The sequence below is a fragment of the Periophthalmus magnuspinnatus genome, chromosome 2 (assembly GCF_009829125.3).
Source record: "Periophthalmus magnuspinnatus isolate fPerMag1 chromosome 2, fPerMag1.2.pri, whole genome shotgun sequence".
Classification (NCBI taxonomy): domain Eukaryota; kingdom Metazoa; phylum Chordata; class Actinopteri; order Gobiiformes; family Gobiidae; genus Periophthalmus; species Periophthalmus magnuspinnatus.
In genome coordinates, this window is record NC_047127.1 from 14,116,979 (window position 1) to 14,135,087 (window position 18,109).

An 18,109-nucleotide genomic window follows, 5' to 3' on the forward strand; every position below is an offset into this window, starting at 1 on the left:
TGGCACAAGCAACACAATCCGTCACAGCTGGAGAAACAGCGGAACTGAAAATCTGTTTATGAACGTCAACTCACGGCTCCAAACAAAATAATGAGGCACTAGACCTGTCAAAAGATAATTCATTTGATTCAATATTTATTTAGCTTAAAGCACCTGTTTCATTTATATTATTCTGACTTAGACGCATTTGTATCTGTATTCCACATTAACGTAAAGGTGCACTTTGTAACTTTTCTTCTGGAGGGTCAGACACATAGACTGTATAAAGAAGTGGACTAAGTGAGTGTGACGTCACCCATAATGTTCGGCTCCAGTCAAATGAAGCTCATCGAGGCTAGAGCAGTTATAGCGACGAGTTTGAATCCAAGTTTCATATTTGGAATTCCGACCGCGAGTATCATAGCAACCAAAGAGCCAATCCAGAGCGAGTTGTTGAAGGTAATGCTGCATGTGGTTTAGCAGGGAGCGGACGCTTAGCAATGCTGTCAATCAAACCTGTTGCTAACGCTAGCAGGTGTGACCCCAGGGAAAGAAGGCGCCTGATTTGTCTGTTATTAATGTTCATGTCTTGATTTATAGACTAGATAGTGAAATAAAAACATCAGTATCATGTAGAGCGGGTTGATAGGAACATTTAAGACCAAAATGACGAGTCTGACAGCAGCAGTTGGAGCCGGAGTCAATGGAGAGAAAGTGCGCCCATGATCACTTCCTGTTTGGATCGTGGCGGCTAGCAGGTTAGCTTTGTCCATTTATATAAAGCAGAGGCTGGCGAACTTTAACACCCAAAGAGCCATGTGGACTGGGAAAAAAACACACTGGGAGCCGCAAATACGTTTTGACATCTAAAATGAAGATAGAACTGTATATATAGGATTTTTTTTTACCTTTGTGCTTTATATAAAAAAAAAAACTATAGTGTGTTGCTTATGAAATCCATGAGGCTCTACAGAGACTTCTGCTCCTGAATCTCTGCACAGCGTCTGAAAATCAGGGCTGTACCAAGTCACTTTCATCTTTCCACAGGACTGTATCTGTCGTCTGTGAGGTGTGAGCGCTGTTTGTTTTTAACACAGTTCCGCGAGTGTGATGCTTATTTTGAGCAAGGAAAAATAATAAAACTTAATTTTATTTTAACATTTCAAGATCACCATAATCTTCCAGTTTAAACTACAATTAAAAAAAAGAACTAACGCAAATAAAATACACTTCAATAAAACCCTTATAATTTATTTTCCCAAGCCACACGGAGCTGCAGTGTAAGGATGAAAGAGCCGACCCCTGATATATACAGTCTATGTCTGGACACCAGCTCGTCTCCATGGTGATGTTATTGCTTTGTCTAAACTATTTCACTGTATGGCAAGGCAAGTTATAGGTCAGATCAATGGAGAGGGCACACACCTCACAGTAAGAATGCACGTTTTTCTATGTATTTTTGAGCAATAAAAGCACTCAAAGTGAAATATATGTGAGACAAATAGGTTTAATGCCATACTACGGAAAATTCCAGGCAAATCCATGGAGATGAGCTGGTTCTGGACCCTCCACCACAAAAGTTATTCAAATTAATTTAGCTTAAGATCGGAACTCAAACAATTATCTATAAATTAACGGGCAACAGAAATATCTCAAGAGACGGTGGAGGTTGTCTAATGACCAAATGTTTGCCGGTTCAAGTCCCATTTAGTTAAGTTCATATTGCCATTGTGTCATTGGGCAAGACACTTCATGGATTTTGAGTCTATTTGCCATTTTAATAAAAGCAGAAAGATTTATAGTTGTTATTGTAGTTAGGGATGGACCGATGCTGGTATTGAATATTCACTGGATGGGGTATCGGTTCCATGATATCGAGAGGGGAGACTTATACAACAATAAGTCATGTGCGTTTTAAGGAAATAAGTGCCATTTTCAATCCATACACTGGTATCGGTTAAAATCGGCCGATACTTAAAACAAAAGGATCGAGATCAGAACTGAAAAAGCTGGATCAGTGCATCCCAAATCCTGCGTAGTAACCCACCAATATTACATATAAAAATAACTCCAAATCGTATGAAACTAGTGTCTTATTAAAAGTCTTGAAAATCTTGTGAAAGTTTGGTCATTACATCATCACACTCATTTTTTCCCCAGTTTAGTTTTTCTCAAGTTTATGGACGAGAATAGAAATAAATTTGTGATCCTGTGAAACCTTGTGACTTTTTATTTTGGTCTTGACAGCTGTACAAGTGCGTAGCTCACACAAAAGGTGCCAGAGTGAGTCTTTAACTGTGAACGTTGTTAAAGTCTCGAGCGCTCTCTTCTGCGTGTGGAAACCAGAATACTCCTCTGTTTCCTTTGAGCTCAAATCCCAATTAAGCCCTTTACTCTTTGACCTGGACTGAGGCTAACGAGCTAACGTGCTAATGCTAGTTTTTAAATGGGCAATATAAGCTAGCAATCAAATGTGAAAGAAGGACCACAAAATGACTTAAATGTGTACATGGCTGCTGTTAAAACTAATAAAATGTACTACAATAATCACTATTACTACTACTACAACTACTACAGCTACTACAACAAAACTAGGCTACTACCACCACGACTATTACAACTATTGGAATTAGTACAACGACTGCTGTAGCTCCTACTTCCACACTTCTACTACTACTACTACAGCTACTACAACAACAGTAACTACAGATACAGCAACAACTACTACTTCTACTACTACTACTACTACTACAACTAACCGCTACAACCACTGCAACTTGTATAGCTGTTAATACTGCCAATACTACTTCAACAACTACAACGGCTGCAGCCTGCACCTTTTAACTACTACTACTACATCTTAACTACTACTACTGCATCTTAACTACTACTACTACTACATCTTAACTACTACTATTGCATCTTAACTACTACTACTACATCTTAACTACTACTACTACTACATCTTAACTACTACTATTACATCTTAACTACTACTATTGCATCTTAACTACTACTACTACTACAACTACATCTTAACTACTACTACATCTTAACTACTACTACTATTACTACTACTACATCTTAACTACTACTACTACTACTACATCTTAACTACTACTACTACTACTACATCTTAACTACTACTACTACTACTACATCTTAACTACTACTACTACTACTACTACTACTACTACTACTACTACTACTACTACATCTTAACTACTACTACATCTTAACTACTACTACTACTACATCTTAACTACTACTATTACTACTACTACATCTTAACTACTACTATTACTACTACTACATCTTAACTACTACTACTACTACTACTACGTCTTAGCTACCACTACTACTACTACTACATCTTAACTATTACTACTACTACATCTTAACTACAGCTACTACTACTACATCTTAACAACTACTACATCTTAACTACTACTATTGCATCTTAACTACTACTACTACTACTACTACTACTACTACTACTACTACTACTACTACTACTACTACTACTACTACTACTACTACGTCTTAGCGACCACTACTACTACTACTACATCTTAACTACTACTACTACTACATCTTAACTACTACTACTACTACATCTTAACTACTACTACTACTACATCTTAACTACTACTACTCCGACTACTGCTTCTACTACCTGTTCCATGGTAGTTGTGTCTGATATATACATAGTTCGGACTCTTTGTAAAGTGATACATTCTCTCTATGTGTATTTGCAAATTGTTTTCTTTTTCATAGTTTGATAAAAGTATCTGTATATCTGGTCACAGTTGTCATTATTTTGTTCCACATTGTTAAAGTATTTCATGTTTCATCATTTGTCTTAAAACTCCATCATCTAATTCAAACTAATTAAGTCACTTCACAGCAGCTGATCCGGGGTTAACTCTAGTCTTGAAGTACACTGTTTATTATGTTTATTTTCTGCTATTTTTGGGCTCAAAGGCTGTTTTGCACTTTTATTCTTGTCATAATGTTTTTTTGTTTTTTTTTCCTGAAGCTGCCGCTGACAGTAATCCTGCTGTGTTTCGTGAAAGACAAAAACACTGCACTTTATAACCTGCGTACACTTCTAATTTATTTATTTATTTTGACACTTTGAGCCAGTTGCCATGGTTTTTAAGTTTAGCTATGGTTTGTTTTGTACGATTTCTCAAATGCTAAGTCTTACTACAGCTTTGAAACTGTGGAGAAGTTTAGTCATGGAACAGAGTCATAGAAGAAATAGAAAATAACAGGTTTTGTGTAGTTTAAGAGCGAAAATGTGCCACCGTTACATTTATAACTGAAACTAACTACTACTAACTACTACTTCTACCTCTATACTACTACTACTACAACTACTGCAATTAGGACAGCAACTACAACTGCAACTACTGCTTCTACACTTCCATAACTACTACTACTTCTGCTACTACTACTACAACTACTTCTACTACTACTATGACTATACCTACTGCAATTAGTACAGCAACTACTACTGCAACTACTACTTGTACACTTCTACAACTACTACTACTTCTGCTACTACTACTACAACTACTTCTACTACTACTACTACTACTGCAATTAGAACAGCAACTACAACTGGAACTACTACTTCTACACTTCTATAACTACTGCTACTACTTCTACAACTACTACTACTTCTATTACTACTACTTCTACTACTACAACTATACCTACTGCAATTAGTACAGCAACTACTACTGCAACTACTACTTGTACACTTCTACAACTACTACTACTTCTGCTACTACTACTACAACTACTTCTACTACTACTACTGCAATTAGTACTTCTACACTCCTACAACTGCTACTACTACTACTACTACTACTACTAAAACCAGTACTACTACTACTTCTATTACTATTACTTCTACTACTACTTCTGCTACTTCTACTACCACTATCACTACTACTACTAATACTACTACCACTGCGACTACTTCTATTACTACTACTTCTACTACTACAACTACAACTACTGCAATAAGTACCACGTCTCCTACCTTTCATGCAGCATTTCTCCCTGAAGTCTTGGCTTTATAAAGCACCTCTGTTCCTTCACACTCCTCCAGTATTTAACTTTAACAAAATAAAATCAAAAGTATGTGGTATAAGTTTCTGTGTATATCCCTGGCCCGGCTCCAGGAGTGAACATTAGCATGAGAGAGAGCCAGAGGATGGGATTAGGCTGGCACTCAGAGGACCAACTTTACAATGAGCTTTAATAGCACAATATATCACCCACTCTGACACATACACACGCATATAAAGTACTGTGGAGTCCTTAAATTAACTTTGACAAATCTTAGGAATCAATTTCTCAACAAGATTCCATAAAAAGATCGAGAGAAGTGTCTTGCCCGAGGACACAAGTGTATTTTACAGATGGCGAGGGTTGAACTATCATGTTTTGGGCATCACATAACACACATAGGTTTTAGCTAATAATATGAAATGTAATTCTATGATTACTTCTACTACTAGTATCTTCTGGTCTGCCTTCTGTGTATCTTTATGTTGATATATTTGAACTAAAACCATGTCCGAAATATGTACTCAAAGGTGAAACGTAACTAAGTAAAAGTAGTGAAGTACTGTACAGTTTCTAGGCATCTGTACATTACTTAAGTACATTTTAAAGTGGGTACTTTTTACTTTTACTTCATTATATTTGAGAGCAGGTATCTGTACTTTAATGCTTTCATTTAAGTAGATATTTTTATGTGATACTTTTACTTGAGTATTTTTTTTTGGTCCGGTATTTCTACTTTTACTTAAGTAACAGAATTGCGTGCTTCTTCCACTGCTCCTTATACCAGGGGTCATTTTAAAATCTATATAAATGCAAGGGTGATTGAAAAAAGCAACAGAATAAGATTAAATTTTAGATTCAGCTCATTAGTGAGTTGTGATATTTTTAGAACCGGTCTGCGGGGGACTGTGTTGGTGACCCCTGATTTATACTATATCTACTGTGATTTAGTAATTCCCCTGTTGCATTCCCACATATCGCCACTAGATGGTATCTGTGTTACTGCAGTGTGATAGTGCGCCAGCTTTGGCCTGACCGAAGAAGAACAGAGAGCACAGGTGAACAACGGCCAGGTGAAAGGAAGGATCAGGGGAGAGGAGGGAGAGGGGCCAGGTGAGGGCAGGGGAAGGGGAGTGGACAGGTGAGAGGAGGGGGAGGGATCAAGGGAGGTGAGGGAGGGGCAAGGTGAGAGGAGGGATCTGGTGAGCAGGAGGGGCCATGTGAGGGGGAGGGGCCAAGTGAGGGAAGTGATCAGGTGAGGGGAGGGGCCAGCTGAGCGGGAGGGGTGAGCGATAAGGTGAGGGGAGGGGCCATGTGAGGGGAGGGGAAGGGGAGCGATAAGGTGAGGGGAGGGGCCAGGTGAGGGGAGGGGAAGGGGAGTGATAAGGTGAGGGGAGTGATAAGGTGAGGGGAGGGGTCAGGTGAGGGGAGGGGCCAGGGGAGGGGAGGGGAAGGGGAGTGATAAGGTGAGGGGCCAGGTGAGGGGAGGGATCAGATGAGCGGGAGGTACCATGTGAACGGAAGGGATCAGGTGAGGGATCAGGTGAGGGGAGGGACCAGGTGAGGGGAGGGGTCAGGCGAGGGGAGGGATCAGGTGAGGGGAGGGACCAGGTGAGGGGAGGGACCAGGTGAGGGGAGGGATCAGGTGAGGGGAGGGACCAGGTGAGGGGAGGGGTCATGCGAGGGGAGGGGCCAGGTGAGGGGAGGGGAACAATGAGAATGAGAACGATGAGAACATGAAACGAACACACAGAAGATTGCTTTAAAATTCAAGTATATCTAAGGCTCCATATACATGTTGCCGTCGCATGCTAGTTCATATTAATCCTAGCTGTAGCACATTTATCTAACCAGGGTCAGCATTAAGGAGCAGATTGTGACCCATCTTGGATCGTGACATTGATCTTAACACCCCTTCCCCCCACCCTGATCCCGTTGCCCCGTCCAGCCTGTGTGTCCTACAACCGCGTGTGTAGTAACACCGCTTGACCTCTGTTGGTATTTAAAGTCACAGGTTGGACACATGCCACACCTTCAGAGGCTAATCCCGAGATTTTCTATGAGACGCTCTCCGCCCACACCCTCTCCATGTAACCCAAGCACTTTTCTCTGCCAATCCAATTTACCCAGAGGAGGAGGACGAGGGGGGGGGGGGGGGGGGCTAACGGGACATCCCATAGATAATGACAAGCTAATGGTCCCTCTAGGCTATAAGTGCTAGCGAGTAAGAACAGTATGTAGCCTGCACTCTTACTGTTTTTTTTAAAAAGAACAACTAACACAACTGAACCTGGGTTGCCATAGACTGTATAAAGAAGTGGACTAAGTGAGTGTGACGTCACCCATCGCGTTCAGCTCCAGTCAAATGAAGGTCATCGAGGTCTGTGTAGTCACATTTTGTGTAGCTATCTCTTCATACTAAAGGGTTAATAAAAAGTTTTGTGTGTATTCTTTCAGCAGCAGGTACGCCAAAACAAAACATCTGCCAGTGCTGGATGTTTAAGGCCGAAACGCTAAAAACGCTCCAAATATTGGCCTGATATAACGGCCAACCGATATATCAACTTGTCTCTATTTAAAGGGCCCATATTACTCTGTTTTCTGATCTAAGTTGTTGATGTTGTTTCCTTGTCACAAACAGACCTGGAGTTGTGTTTTGTTTCATTCACATGTTTAACACACAAACCCTGAATATTTTAGATGAGTTCTTCTCTCAAACTGAAAACACCTCCACCTTGTGATGTCATCATGTGGTAATACAGGAAGTGTTCCACTGTGTTTTTGAACTCCACACACCTTCACTAGATTCATTTGGATAATTTCAAATGTGGAATTGTTAATCTGCTGAACAAAAGGTAAAAGGTAGCTTGAAATCTACTACTTCATTATATCACAAGGTGGAATAGAGTATTTGGAGCTTTGTAGATGTAGATCTAACTACTTTTTAAACTTGTTAACTAACTGTTTCTGTATTTATTATTTATTCAACTTACAAATATTGCATATACATTTGCCTAGATTTAAAAATATGGCTGGGTAACTGCGTATCTTCTGATAAAATGACATTTTAAAACCATCGTACCTTTTAATTTACCCTGTCAAGGGCCACATAAAATGATGTGAAGGGCCACATTTGGCCCGCAGGCCTTGAGTTTGACACATGTAGACAGACGAATAATAAAGAGTTACTCAAACATGTGTGAATGAAACAAAACACAACTTCAGGTCTCTTTTCGAGGAGGTAACAACATTAGAACATGACTTAAAGCTCACGAGTCAATGTTGCATAATATGAGCCCTTTAATAGTACTACTTTACTTAAAATTGTTGGCCTTGTTATAGATTTCAACATAATTATATCAACAAGTATCAGATATTGGCCACAAAACGACAAGACATATTGGACATGACTGAAAAAATACATAGTAATTATAATTTGGATCATAAATGCCCGGATAAACCTAGGCTTACTGTATAAATATTCATTATTATGAGTAATCTGAAACAAAGTCAAACTAGTTGTCGGTAAGCCGTCTAATACTCCATCAAAATAATTATAATGATCGTGTTTATAGCCACTGATTAATCTAATTGTTCCTAGCTGATTGCACATTCCCACTCCAGCTCCATGTTTGGAAGCTAATCTGAAACTTACCCAAATCGAACGAGGCTTTTAACACCGCGGGCGTCTTATGAAGCTAATTTGCATAATTACACAGAACTTTACCAATATTTTTTGTGTATTTCTTCGTACTTACAACTTCCGAACTTTAGGGGGCAGGCGTGAGCGTCCATCGGGAAGTCCTCCAGCTGCATGGGGCATTCGGCAGAGATGGTCAGTCTAGGAAAACAATATACAGTAGTCATAAAGCCGCATTGCGTAATTTCGGTGGATGCAATATGAATTTTTAATAGAGAGGCATGTATTATAGATCTGAGGTTGGTCAAAGAGTGATGTGCACATAAAATAAAGCCCTTACTGTATTCACTCTGTGCATTAATATTAGATCACATAGAGAGGGAACCCAAATAATAAAAAATACATTGAAAACATTTAAAAATAAAACTTTGAAATGAAAATTCAAAATAGCAAGTAAAAATAGAAATACATACTGTGGTAAAACTGCATCAAACTTGTTAGAAATGAAAACACTACCCCCTACTGGACAAATGCCATGTTTCACTCAATATTATTATTATTATGGGTTTTATTGGCTACATGTGTGAATTTCAGAATGAGGGAGAATCAGCACGGTTGCCATAGCGATTAACATTTCAAAGTACAATTGAATAGCTTTGTGAATGGTGAAAAGTCCTCAAAATGGCGGCTATATATAGAAATCTGAAATCCAGGGATGTTCAAGGCAACTGAGCTGCTGCTACTACTACTACTACTACTACTACTGCTACTACTACTACTACTACTACTACTACCACTAGCACTACTACTACTACTACTACTACTACTACTACTACTACTACCACTACCACTACCACTACCACTACTACTACTACTACTACTACTACTACTACGTTCCCAGTGGTGGAAGAAGTACTCAGTTTTGTTAAGTAAAAGTGCAGATACTTGAGCAAAAAATACTCATGTAAATTAAAAGGAAAAGTATTAAAATACCTGTTGAAAAATGTACTTAAAGACTAAAAAGTTAAAGTATTTCACACAGATTTTGAGTCTTATAAAGCTTCAAATGTTGTGACTTTGATAAAGATTTCAGCTGAATTTTGTTCAACAGAAACGATTGGACCAATAGTTTTTTCTAGCTGTTTTAATTTGTATATTTTTGTTGCTTAAATTGTGAACTTAATAAAAAAAATAAAATAAAAATAAAAATAAAAATACCTCAGACTTTTCAGCAGGTCTCAAACAATAACAAAAAATACTTTTAGTTTTCAGTCCCGTTAAAAAAATGTAGTAGAGTAGAAAGTACAGATACTGCTCCCAAATGTAGTGAAGTAAAAGTAAAAAAAAAAAAAACACTGTAAAATGTACTTAAATCTATCTATGGAGATCTTAACGTATGTATCTCCGTGGGGACTCCACCTCGCAATACTCCAGCTCAAATCTGTGAAATGGCGAGCCCAGTAACAGTAAAAATATGTTTTCAATGCATTTTTTCAGCTAAAAAACCCGTAATTAAATAAATGCTTGACAGACGCTTAATGCTATACTGTGTAACATTCCAGGAGAAGTAATAACATCACTGTGGAGACAAGCAGGTGAGGTGACAGACCAAAAAAGTTATGTAGTGCACCTTTAAATAAAGTACAGCTACCTAAAATGTGTACTTAAGTAGAGTATTATACTACTTTTACTTGTACATTTCCCATTAATGGTAATTTTAGCGCAACTGCTAATACTTCTACTAGTACTACTGCTACGTGTACATCTGACTTTCTTTGGTAATGTGGAAAAATCAAATTGAAACTTTTATTTTAACATCTATTCTATCTATTTTAAGTGATCTAGTTTGCTGGAAAGTTCATTCTCTACATACAGTATATATCCGTTTACATGAAAAACACCTCAGCTGTACCTCCTTTTGGGAATAAAACCAAACCTCGCTAGCTAACGTAGCATCATCTGGCTACATCAAACCTACACGTATGTCTGCTATACGACATTTGTTTACAGACACATTTTAATCACAACTGCGCCTCTAAGTCCAAGTCTCGAGGGGGTAAATTTGTATGCTCGAAAACATAAATGGTCCGCTGGGTTTTCTTAATTATATTGTTAAAGTAAATGCAGCGTGACAAAGGAGATCATGGGAACGCACAGCAGGCTCCAAGGGGCCCAGAGGTGCACACATGACGGAGGGGGTAGCCAAGTGCATCCTAGCAAAAAAAGAGACAGTGTTTAAGAATTGGTATTACGGTATTACAGTGTGAGCTACAAATCTGTATAAGCTAAATGGTACAGTGAATGAAAGAGTCACCGCTTATAAATATCTTTTGGTTTGACGAAAACTTAACGAAAAAAATATATCTGGGAATTATGTAACAGTTTAAAATCAAAATAAGCGTGATATTATAGAAAATGTTGTATCCCATTAAATTTAATAATCAGGTAATGAACTTCTACACACGCACCTGAAAGTGTTTTTAATGTTATAAATGGACTTATATACATGTGTTTTTTCGTTTTCATTTGTGTTTTTTCTATATTTTGAACCCACGTAACTCTTAGCGTTCTCATTGGGTCTCCCTGTATAAATAAAGACTAAAATAAAGAATAAAAACTAAAATGTTCAAATGACTCTATCTGAGCCAAAAATATGAAATACTAGACCTACATTGTTTTGAAATGGTTCCCTATTTTTCTCTTCAGGTGGAGTTTGATTGTGTTGTGAGTAAACTTTTCATTTCATAACATTCAGTGCAGTGGTTTTGTAGAGTAATTTAATAAAATATGCACAGGTTTTGTTTTGTTTTTTTCGTACTCTTCTTCTGTGTGTCTCGTAGAGGACGGGGTTCCCCAAGGGTCTACATTAGGGCCGGCCCTCTTCACTCTGTACATGGTTTTCCTGGGTGATGTCATTAGAAAGTACTATGTGGTATGTTATTGTTCTGCAGATGACATTAATATATATATCTGCCAGTGATGCCAATGACAGCCAGACCAGAGTCAGAGCTGTGCAGGACTGTGTCAGGGATGTGTAGACTTCTCTGAGCTCAAACCTGTACTTAAATCAAACTGAAACTGAGATTGTGATGTTTGTCCAGACTAACCCTCTGCCTGGGCCTGACTGTGTGAGGTCCTCTGTCCTGTCATTGTTGTCCTGCAGTGAGGAATCTTAGTCTGATTGTGGACTCCACGTTCAAACTGGACAAGTACATTAGCTCTGTCATAAAGTCCAGCTTCTTTCAGTTGAGGCTCCTCGCTAAAGTAAAGCTCTACCTTCCACAGGCGGATTTTGAAAAACCAGTCCACATCTGGGTTATTGTAGTTCTTTCTGTCTGTGGGGCTGGACCAGGGCTCCCTGCAGCATTTACAGAATGTCCAGAACACTGTAGCTCATCTGAGACAAAAACTGAGAGACGAGACACATCAGGCCTGAACTGTGACACCTGCACTAGCTCCTATTTTATATTGGGTCAGTTCAAAATATTATTGGCTACATTTAAACATGTGCACTCTATGGGTCCATTATGTTTAAATGTGTGCACTCTATGGGTCCTTTATGTTTAAATGTGTGCACTCTATGGGTCCTTTATGTTTAAATGTGTGCATTCTATGGGTCCTTTATGTTTAAATGTGTGCATTCTATGGGTTCTTTATGTTTAAATGTGTGCACTCTATGGGTCCTCTTTATTTCAGGGAGTTACTGCAGCTCTTTACTCCACCCAGAGCCTTGAGGTCAGCTGGGCCCAAACCCGGACTCAAAACCAGAGGTGACAGAGCCTTTTCTGTGGTAGCGCCCACACTATGGAACAGCGTCTCTTTGTTTTGTGTTTTTTTTGGTTGTTTTTTTTTGTTGTTGACTTTCATGTGAAGCATTTTGGTCAGCTCAAGTTGTTTTAAATGTGCTATAGAAGTAAAATTGAGTATATCATATCGACTAAAGTACTGCAGTATTTTTATTATGGTACTGTCAGTATTAACAGCACATATTCCACACCATATTGACTTGCCTGATTTTGCTTGTGAGGCAGATTTGGTAAAACTGTTAATTAAAGGTGCAATTTGTAACTTTTCTGGTGGAAAGTCCGCCATGTTACTGCCTGCCTAGAATGTTCTGCAGTATGGCATTTATACATCTCTGCAGAGACACGAGTGTACCAGACATAACGAGAAGCGACCTCAAGAAAACATGTTTTTCAAGCTATTTTTAGCAAGAAAAACACCAAGGATACAATGCAGCTCATATAAAACGGTTACAAACATTCCAGGTAAAGCTATAACATCTCCATGGCGACAAGATGGTGGCTGAACTCCAGGAGAAAGGTTCCACAGTGCCTCTTTAGTTATTAATTTTGTTCGGTGCTGGCAACCGTTTGTCAATTTTTTCGGTGTATTTTTATAATATTTATGTTGCTTTTATGTCATGGCTGGTCACACTTTTATTTTTTGACATTTTAAAGTACTGTATTTTCCGGATTAATAGTCGCACTTTTTTCATAGTTTGGCCGGGGGGGTGACTTATACTCAGATGCGATTTATAAGTGAAATATATGTTTTTTTCTTTATTATTATGTATTTTTTGGCTGGTGTGACTTATACTCTGGTGCGACTTATGCCCTGGTGCGACTTATACTCTGGTGAGACTTATACTCCAGGAAAATACGGTAATTTTTTTATAACCCATTTGACTCCTGAGTCCTCTTTAACATGTTGGTCCATCAAAATGTCAACATAGCCATTAAACTTAAGGACTTCACGATGGGACAATATGTTTTTTCCTCGCCTCAGCAATTAGCCTGGTGATAAAATTAAAGTATTTGATTTTCCATTGACTGCCATGATTGATGCCTAACCTACTTAACCTACAGCATTATGGGGGATTTTTGCAACACTACAGGAGTAAAATTCACCGTGCCAAAAGGTTCAAAATGACCGAGTTAATTACGGTCAACTACCTCCATCTTCTAGTCGATTTCATTCAGCGGATATGTGCAGAGCTACTCAAGTGCGCGTAATGATAATGACTCGTAATGCATCCGAGACACCGCCGCCTCAAGCCTATAGTGCACGTACACGATAGTAAGAAGGGACATTTGTATAAATTATCAATGGAGACGAACACAGAAGAATTTGGTAATTTAACGAGAAGAATACTAAAAGCGAGAAGCAATTAGGGGTTTGGTGTGATAGTGGTGAAGTGGAGCAAACCGATCTGTGTTAACACGCGTCTACGGAGCCTTTTGTGTGAAATATAATGCATATTTTACAGCGCGGTACGTAGCATAGTCCCATGGGGTGAGGGACATGTTGTCGCCCATACAGTCGTGTCATATGAAAGTTGTTGTGCATATGGTCGAGATGCCGCTGCAGGAGGAAGTAGTGTTAGTACGATTGCAGTTTGCTTATAAAAAGTTTAAAATTACTTAAAAAGAAAAATTACTATTAATAATTGTGCAAGAATGTTTTAAGTTTGTGATTGGGTCATAGAGATGGAATATAAAGGTATAACGTGAGTATGAGTATAGGTACTCAAGGTTTTCAATTTGTTGAGTTTTTGAGTTAATTTCTGTAGAAAAAACACTTTTTTTTTTTTTTTTTTTTACTTTGCTTTGACAATACTGAACAAACTGATTTTTTTATTTATTTATTTATTTTTACCATTTTTATAATTTTTTTAGTACCATTTTATATTTTAGAGTCTATAAATAAATTATAAATAGATTAATTTAATAGTAATAAAAAATAATGCGTTAGTCTTAAATCGCACTTTTCCAGAGCCAGCCCAAAGTCACGTTCAACACTCACACACACCACAATCGTACTAGGCAATGTGGGTGAAGTGTCTTGCCTAAGGACGCAACAACATTTTTATTTATTTTTTTCATTTGTGTGTTTGTTTTTTTTTTTTACTACCGGTGCCCCCTTGTGGCACCTGGTATTCCAGTACTAACCACGCCCAACCCTGCTTAGCTTAGCCCTGTCACGATAACATATTTTGAAATAAATAAACAGCAGAATAAAACACTAGTAGTTAGTTTGTGTCTGTAATGAACCATAGAAATTATTAATTCAACCTTTTACGGTTTAAATCTTTTCATATAAGCCTAAAAATAACCCAAAATTTCCCAGTAGTGCAAAAAAAAAAAAAAATACACAAAATAAATATTGACCCTAAAAAAAACATACATTGTTCCAACAAGGAGTTTTATCAATATGAGTAATTTAATACTGAGTAGTAGTAGTAGTATTTTACGTACTTGTCTGATCCTGGTCACTACTTACTTACTCCACTTGAGTAATACTACCTTATATTTTGGCTACTTAACCAAAGATTTAACACTGTCTTGGTTTGAAAGTGTTGATTAAAACAAAACTAGTGAATATAACATTGGACATTGGACTATCATTAGAACCTGCTTAATGTGTGTATTTTATTTTCTAGTATTTGTCTATTGTATTAAACAGGAAGAATACGACTAGTACTGTTAAGTGCATATCCCTCTCCCAGATGGCGTGTGTGTGTGTTATCATTAGTTTAAGCTGCAGTAGTAATGACACTCGCACGATTAAACCACCGCAGCCCCGTGCATCTGACACCGCCATTTTTACAGACGCCGTTCAACTATGTGTACAATTACTTCAAAGATATTTAAAAGAGAGTAAATAATGCAGATTAAGTTCAATTAAAAGAGGTAAAAGAGATCTACAGACTCATTATTGGACCAGAACTTGTAGAGTTACTTCAAAGATACACGTACAAAGTTGAAAGAAAGTAAAATTAAAGTAGTAAAAAGTTAAGGTGCCCATCAAAGGCCAGGCCACACTATCGCAAAATAGTGTCAAAAAGAAACGTAAAAGAGATTCTCAGATGTAATATTAACAGAATTTTATTTATTTATTTTATTCCTGAAGAAATACATGTATATATCTCTAATTAGAAAGTAGGTGAAGATTTAAAATATATTCTAAATCATATCAATGTAGTCTGTCCGGTCACGTCCCACCAAATCCCATAACCTATGCCGGTTTGATGACTGTTTGAGGTAAAAAAAAAAAAGAAAGGGAAAAAACCCCCCAAAAAAACGCACTCGTATTGATCAATCTGTGTTTTCTGTTGGATTTTTACTTTTTAAACACAAAAATTTCTAGTACTACTACATGTTACCTCCCATTCTAGCCGTAATATAGTCCTAACTTCCCATTGGGTAGTATCTCATTCAGCATCAGTGACACGATCCTTCCTCGTTTCTACGGCGACAGTGGCTCCTAAGGATAATCCCTGAATTACTCTAATACTTTAGTTTAAACGTAACTGCATATTACTCCTTACACCAACACTTATACCATCATCTCCTCATATTTATGTCTAGGAATCATTTTAATGTTATATTTATTGGATCTTTTCTATAATTTTTTGCTACTACATCCTCCAATTCAATGCAATTCAAATTAATAATGCACCGCTAACAAGTACAACTACTGATTTCAAAAGATATGTATTTTGTGAATGACCAAAGGATAAAACTACTTGTAATGTATCTGGTATGTGGGAAATTCAAAGTGCTATGGCTGCAAATGTCCACTAGATGTCAGTGTGCTCTCAGAGTCTGGGCTCTCTCTGTCTCAATGTTAAACAGAGGAAGGAGAAAGTGAGTGAGCAGGCGAATATTTTGTATGTATTTTGTATATTTTTGGAGGTACATGAGTCTTTTATAACAGGTTAGTGTTGTTAAAAGTACAGTACAATCCACTCTCTGCTACAATGCATTTTTAAAGTATTTCTACTACTCCTACTGCTGGAACAATTAGTATTTTTCATGAATTAAGCCTTAAGAACTACTACTACTACTACTACTACTACTACTACTACTACTACCACCACTACTTTAAGAACAACTACTACAACTACCACTACTTTAAGAACTACTACTACTACTACTACTACTTTAAGAACAACTACTACTGCTACTACCACTACTTTAAGAACAACTACTACTACAACCACTACAGCTACTACTACTACTACTACTACTACTACTACTACTACTACTACTTTAAGAACTACTACTACCACTACTACACCTACTACAGCTACTACAACTACTACTACTACTGTCACTAGTTTAAGAACAACTACTACTACTACTTCTTCCAATACTTTAAGAACAACTACTACTACAACTACAATTACTACTACTACTACTACTACTACTACTACTACTACTACTACTACTACTACTACTACTTTAGGACTACTACTATAAGGTTTTTTGTTTTTGTTTTTTCATAAAATATAATCACGTTTGTTGTTCTGTTTCAGTGATAACATTATTTTTACTTGCACTAATATGTCGACTACTTCTTACTGAAAAATGTAAATACTGAGATGAGTTTGGCTCCAGGAGTTGCTTAAAATTAATTCAAATAGATTTGGTTGTGGTTTTATGAGGTTTAGTTGGTTATTTTATGAATGCAATGATCCCTGATGTATCCTGTGTATCTCTGGTGTATCTCTGGTGTATTTGTGGATAGTGTGCAGCATGTTTGGTTCACAGCTCTTTGTTGTACTCACTACTGTAGCTAATACTAACTTATGTGAATCATTACTACTATTTTGGTGCCTCCTATACTTTTGGAATAAACTATTATTACTTCTGCTACACTGCTGCTTCTAAAAGTGCCTTTGTACAACTACTATACTACTACTACTATTATTATTCTGCTATTTATACCATCCCCCTACCACTACTACTTAAAGAACTACTTCCAAACAAGGTTGAACTGGCAATTTCATCTGTCTTTTGAAGCAGTAATAACCACAATAACCACTAGTACACTCCCTACTACTACATAGTCACATTTTTATATAGAGCTTTTCCACCTTAAGCGCTTTACATCAAGGAACCACTCACCCATTCACACACACATTCATACACCAGTGTACGCACACACTGGAGGCGAGGTCTTGCCCAAAGACACAACAGCATTCATCTGTGGGAGCTGGAATCCAGTGGATTGGACCACTTGACCAATGATGTTTATGTGGAGAGTGGGATTTGAACCACCAGTCTTTGGATCAGTGGACAAACCCTCTCCCAGCTATTGCTCCAACAGCTACTACTACTACTACTACTACTACTACTACTACTACTACTACTACTACTACTACTACTACTACTACCACTACTACCAACACTACCAACAGTACAGCCACTATTTTTTTTTTCAAAAAACTCAGACTGTATTACTAATACTGCTACTCTTCCTCCCACCACCACTACTACTTTAAGAGCTACTTCAAAACAAGGTTAAACTGGCAATTTTCTTTTGAAGTAATAAAAACCACAACCACCCCTAATACACTCCCCTACTATTACTACTACTACTACTGCTACTACTACTGTTACA

General features: G+C 37.7%; 2 protein-coding genes across 2 annotated transcripts in view; one reads left to right on the top strand and one right to left on the bottom strand.

Annotated features, from left to right (window-relative positions):
* LOC117381061 (gamma-aminobutyric acid receptor subunit alpha-5-like) overlaps positions 1 to 18,109 on the bottom strand; it is a 52,642-nt gene that overhangs the window by 21,431 nt on the left and 13,102 nt on the right. Inside the window, exon 6 of the mRNA XM_033977908.2 lies at positions 8,820 to 8,902. Coding sequence (XP_033833799.1) covers positions 8,820 to 8,902 — 83 coding nt within the window. The remainder of the gene's footprint in view (positions 1 to 8,819; positions 8,903 to 18,109) is intronic.
* Positions 1 to 18,109, top strand: part of LOC117381626 (gamma-aminobutyric acid receptor subunit beta-3-like) — a 143,588-nt gene that overhangs the window by 11,889 nt on the left and 113,590 nt on the right. The window lies entirely within an intron of this gene.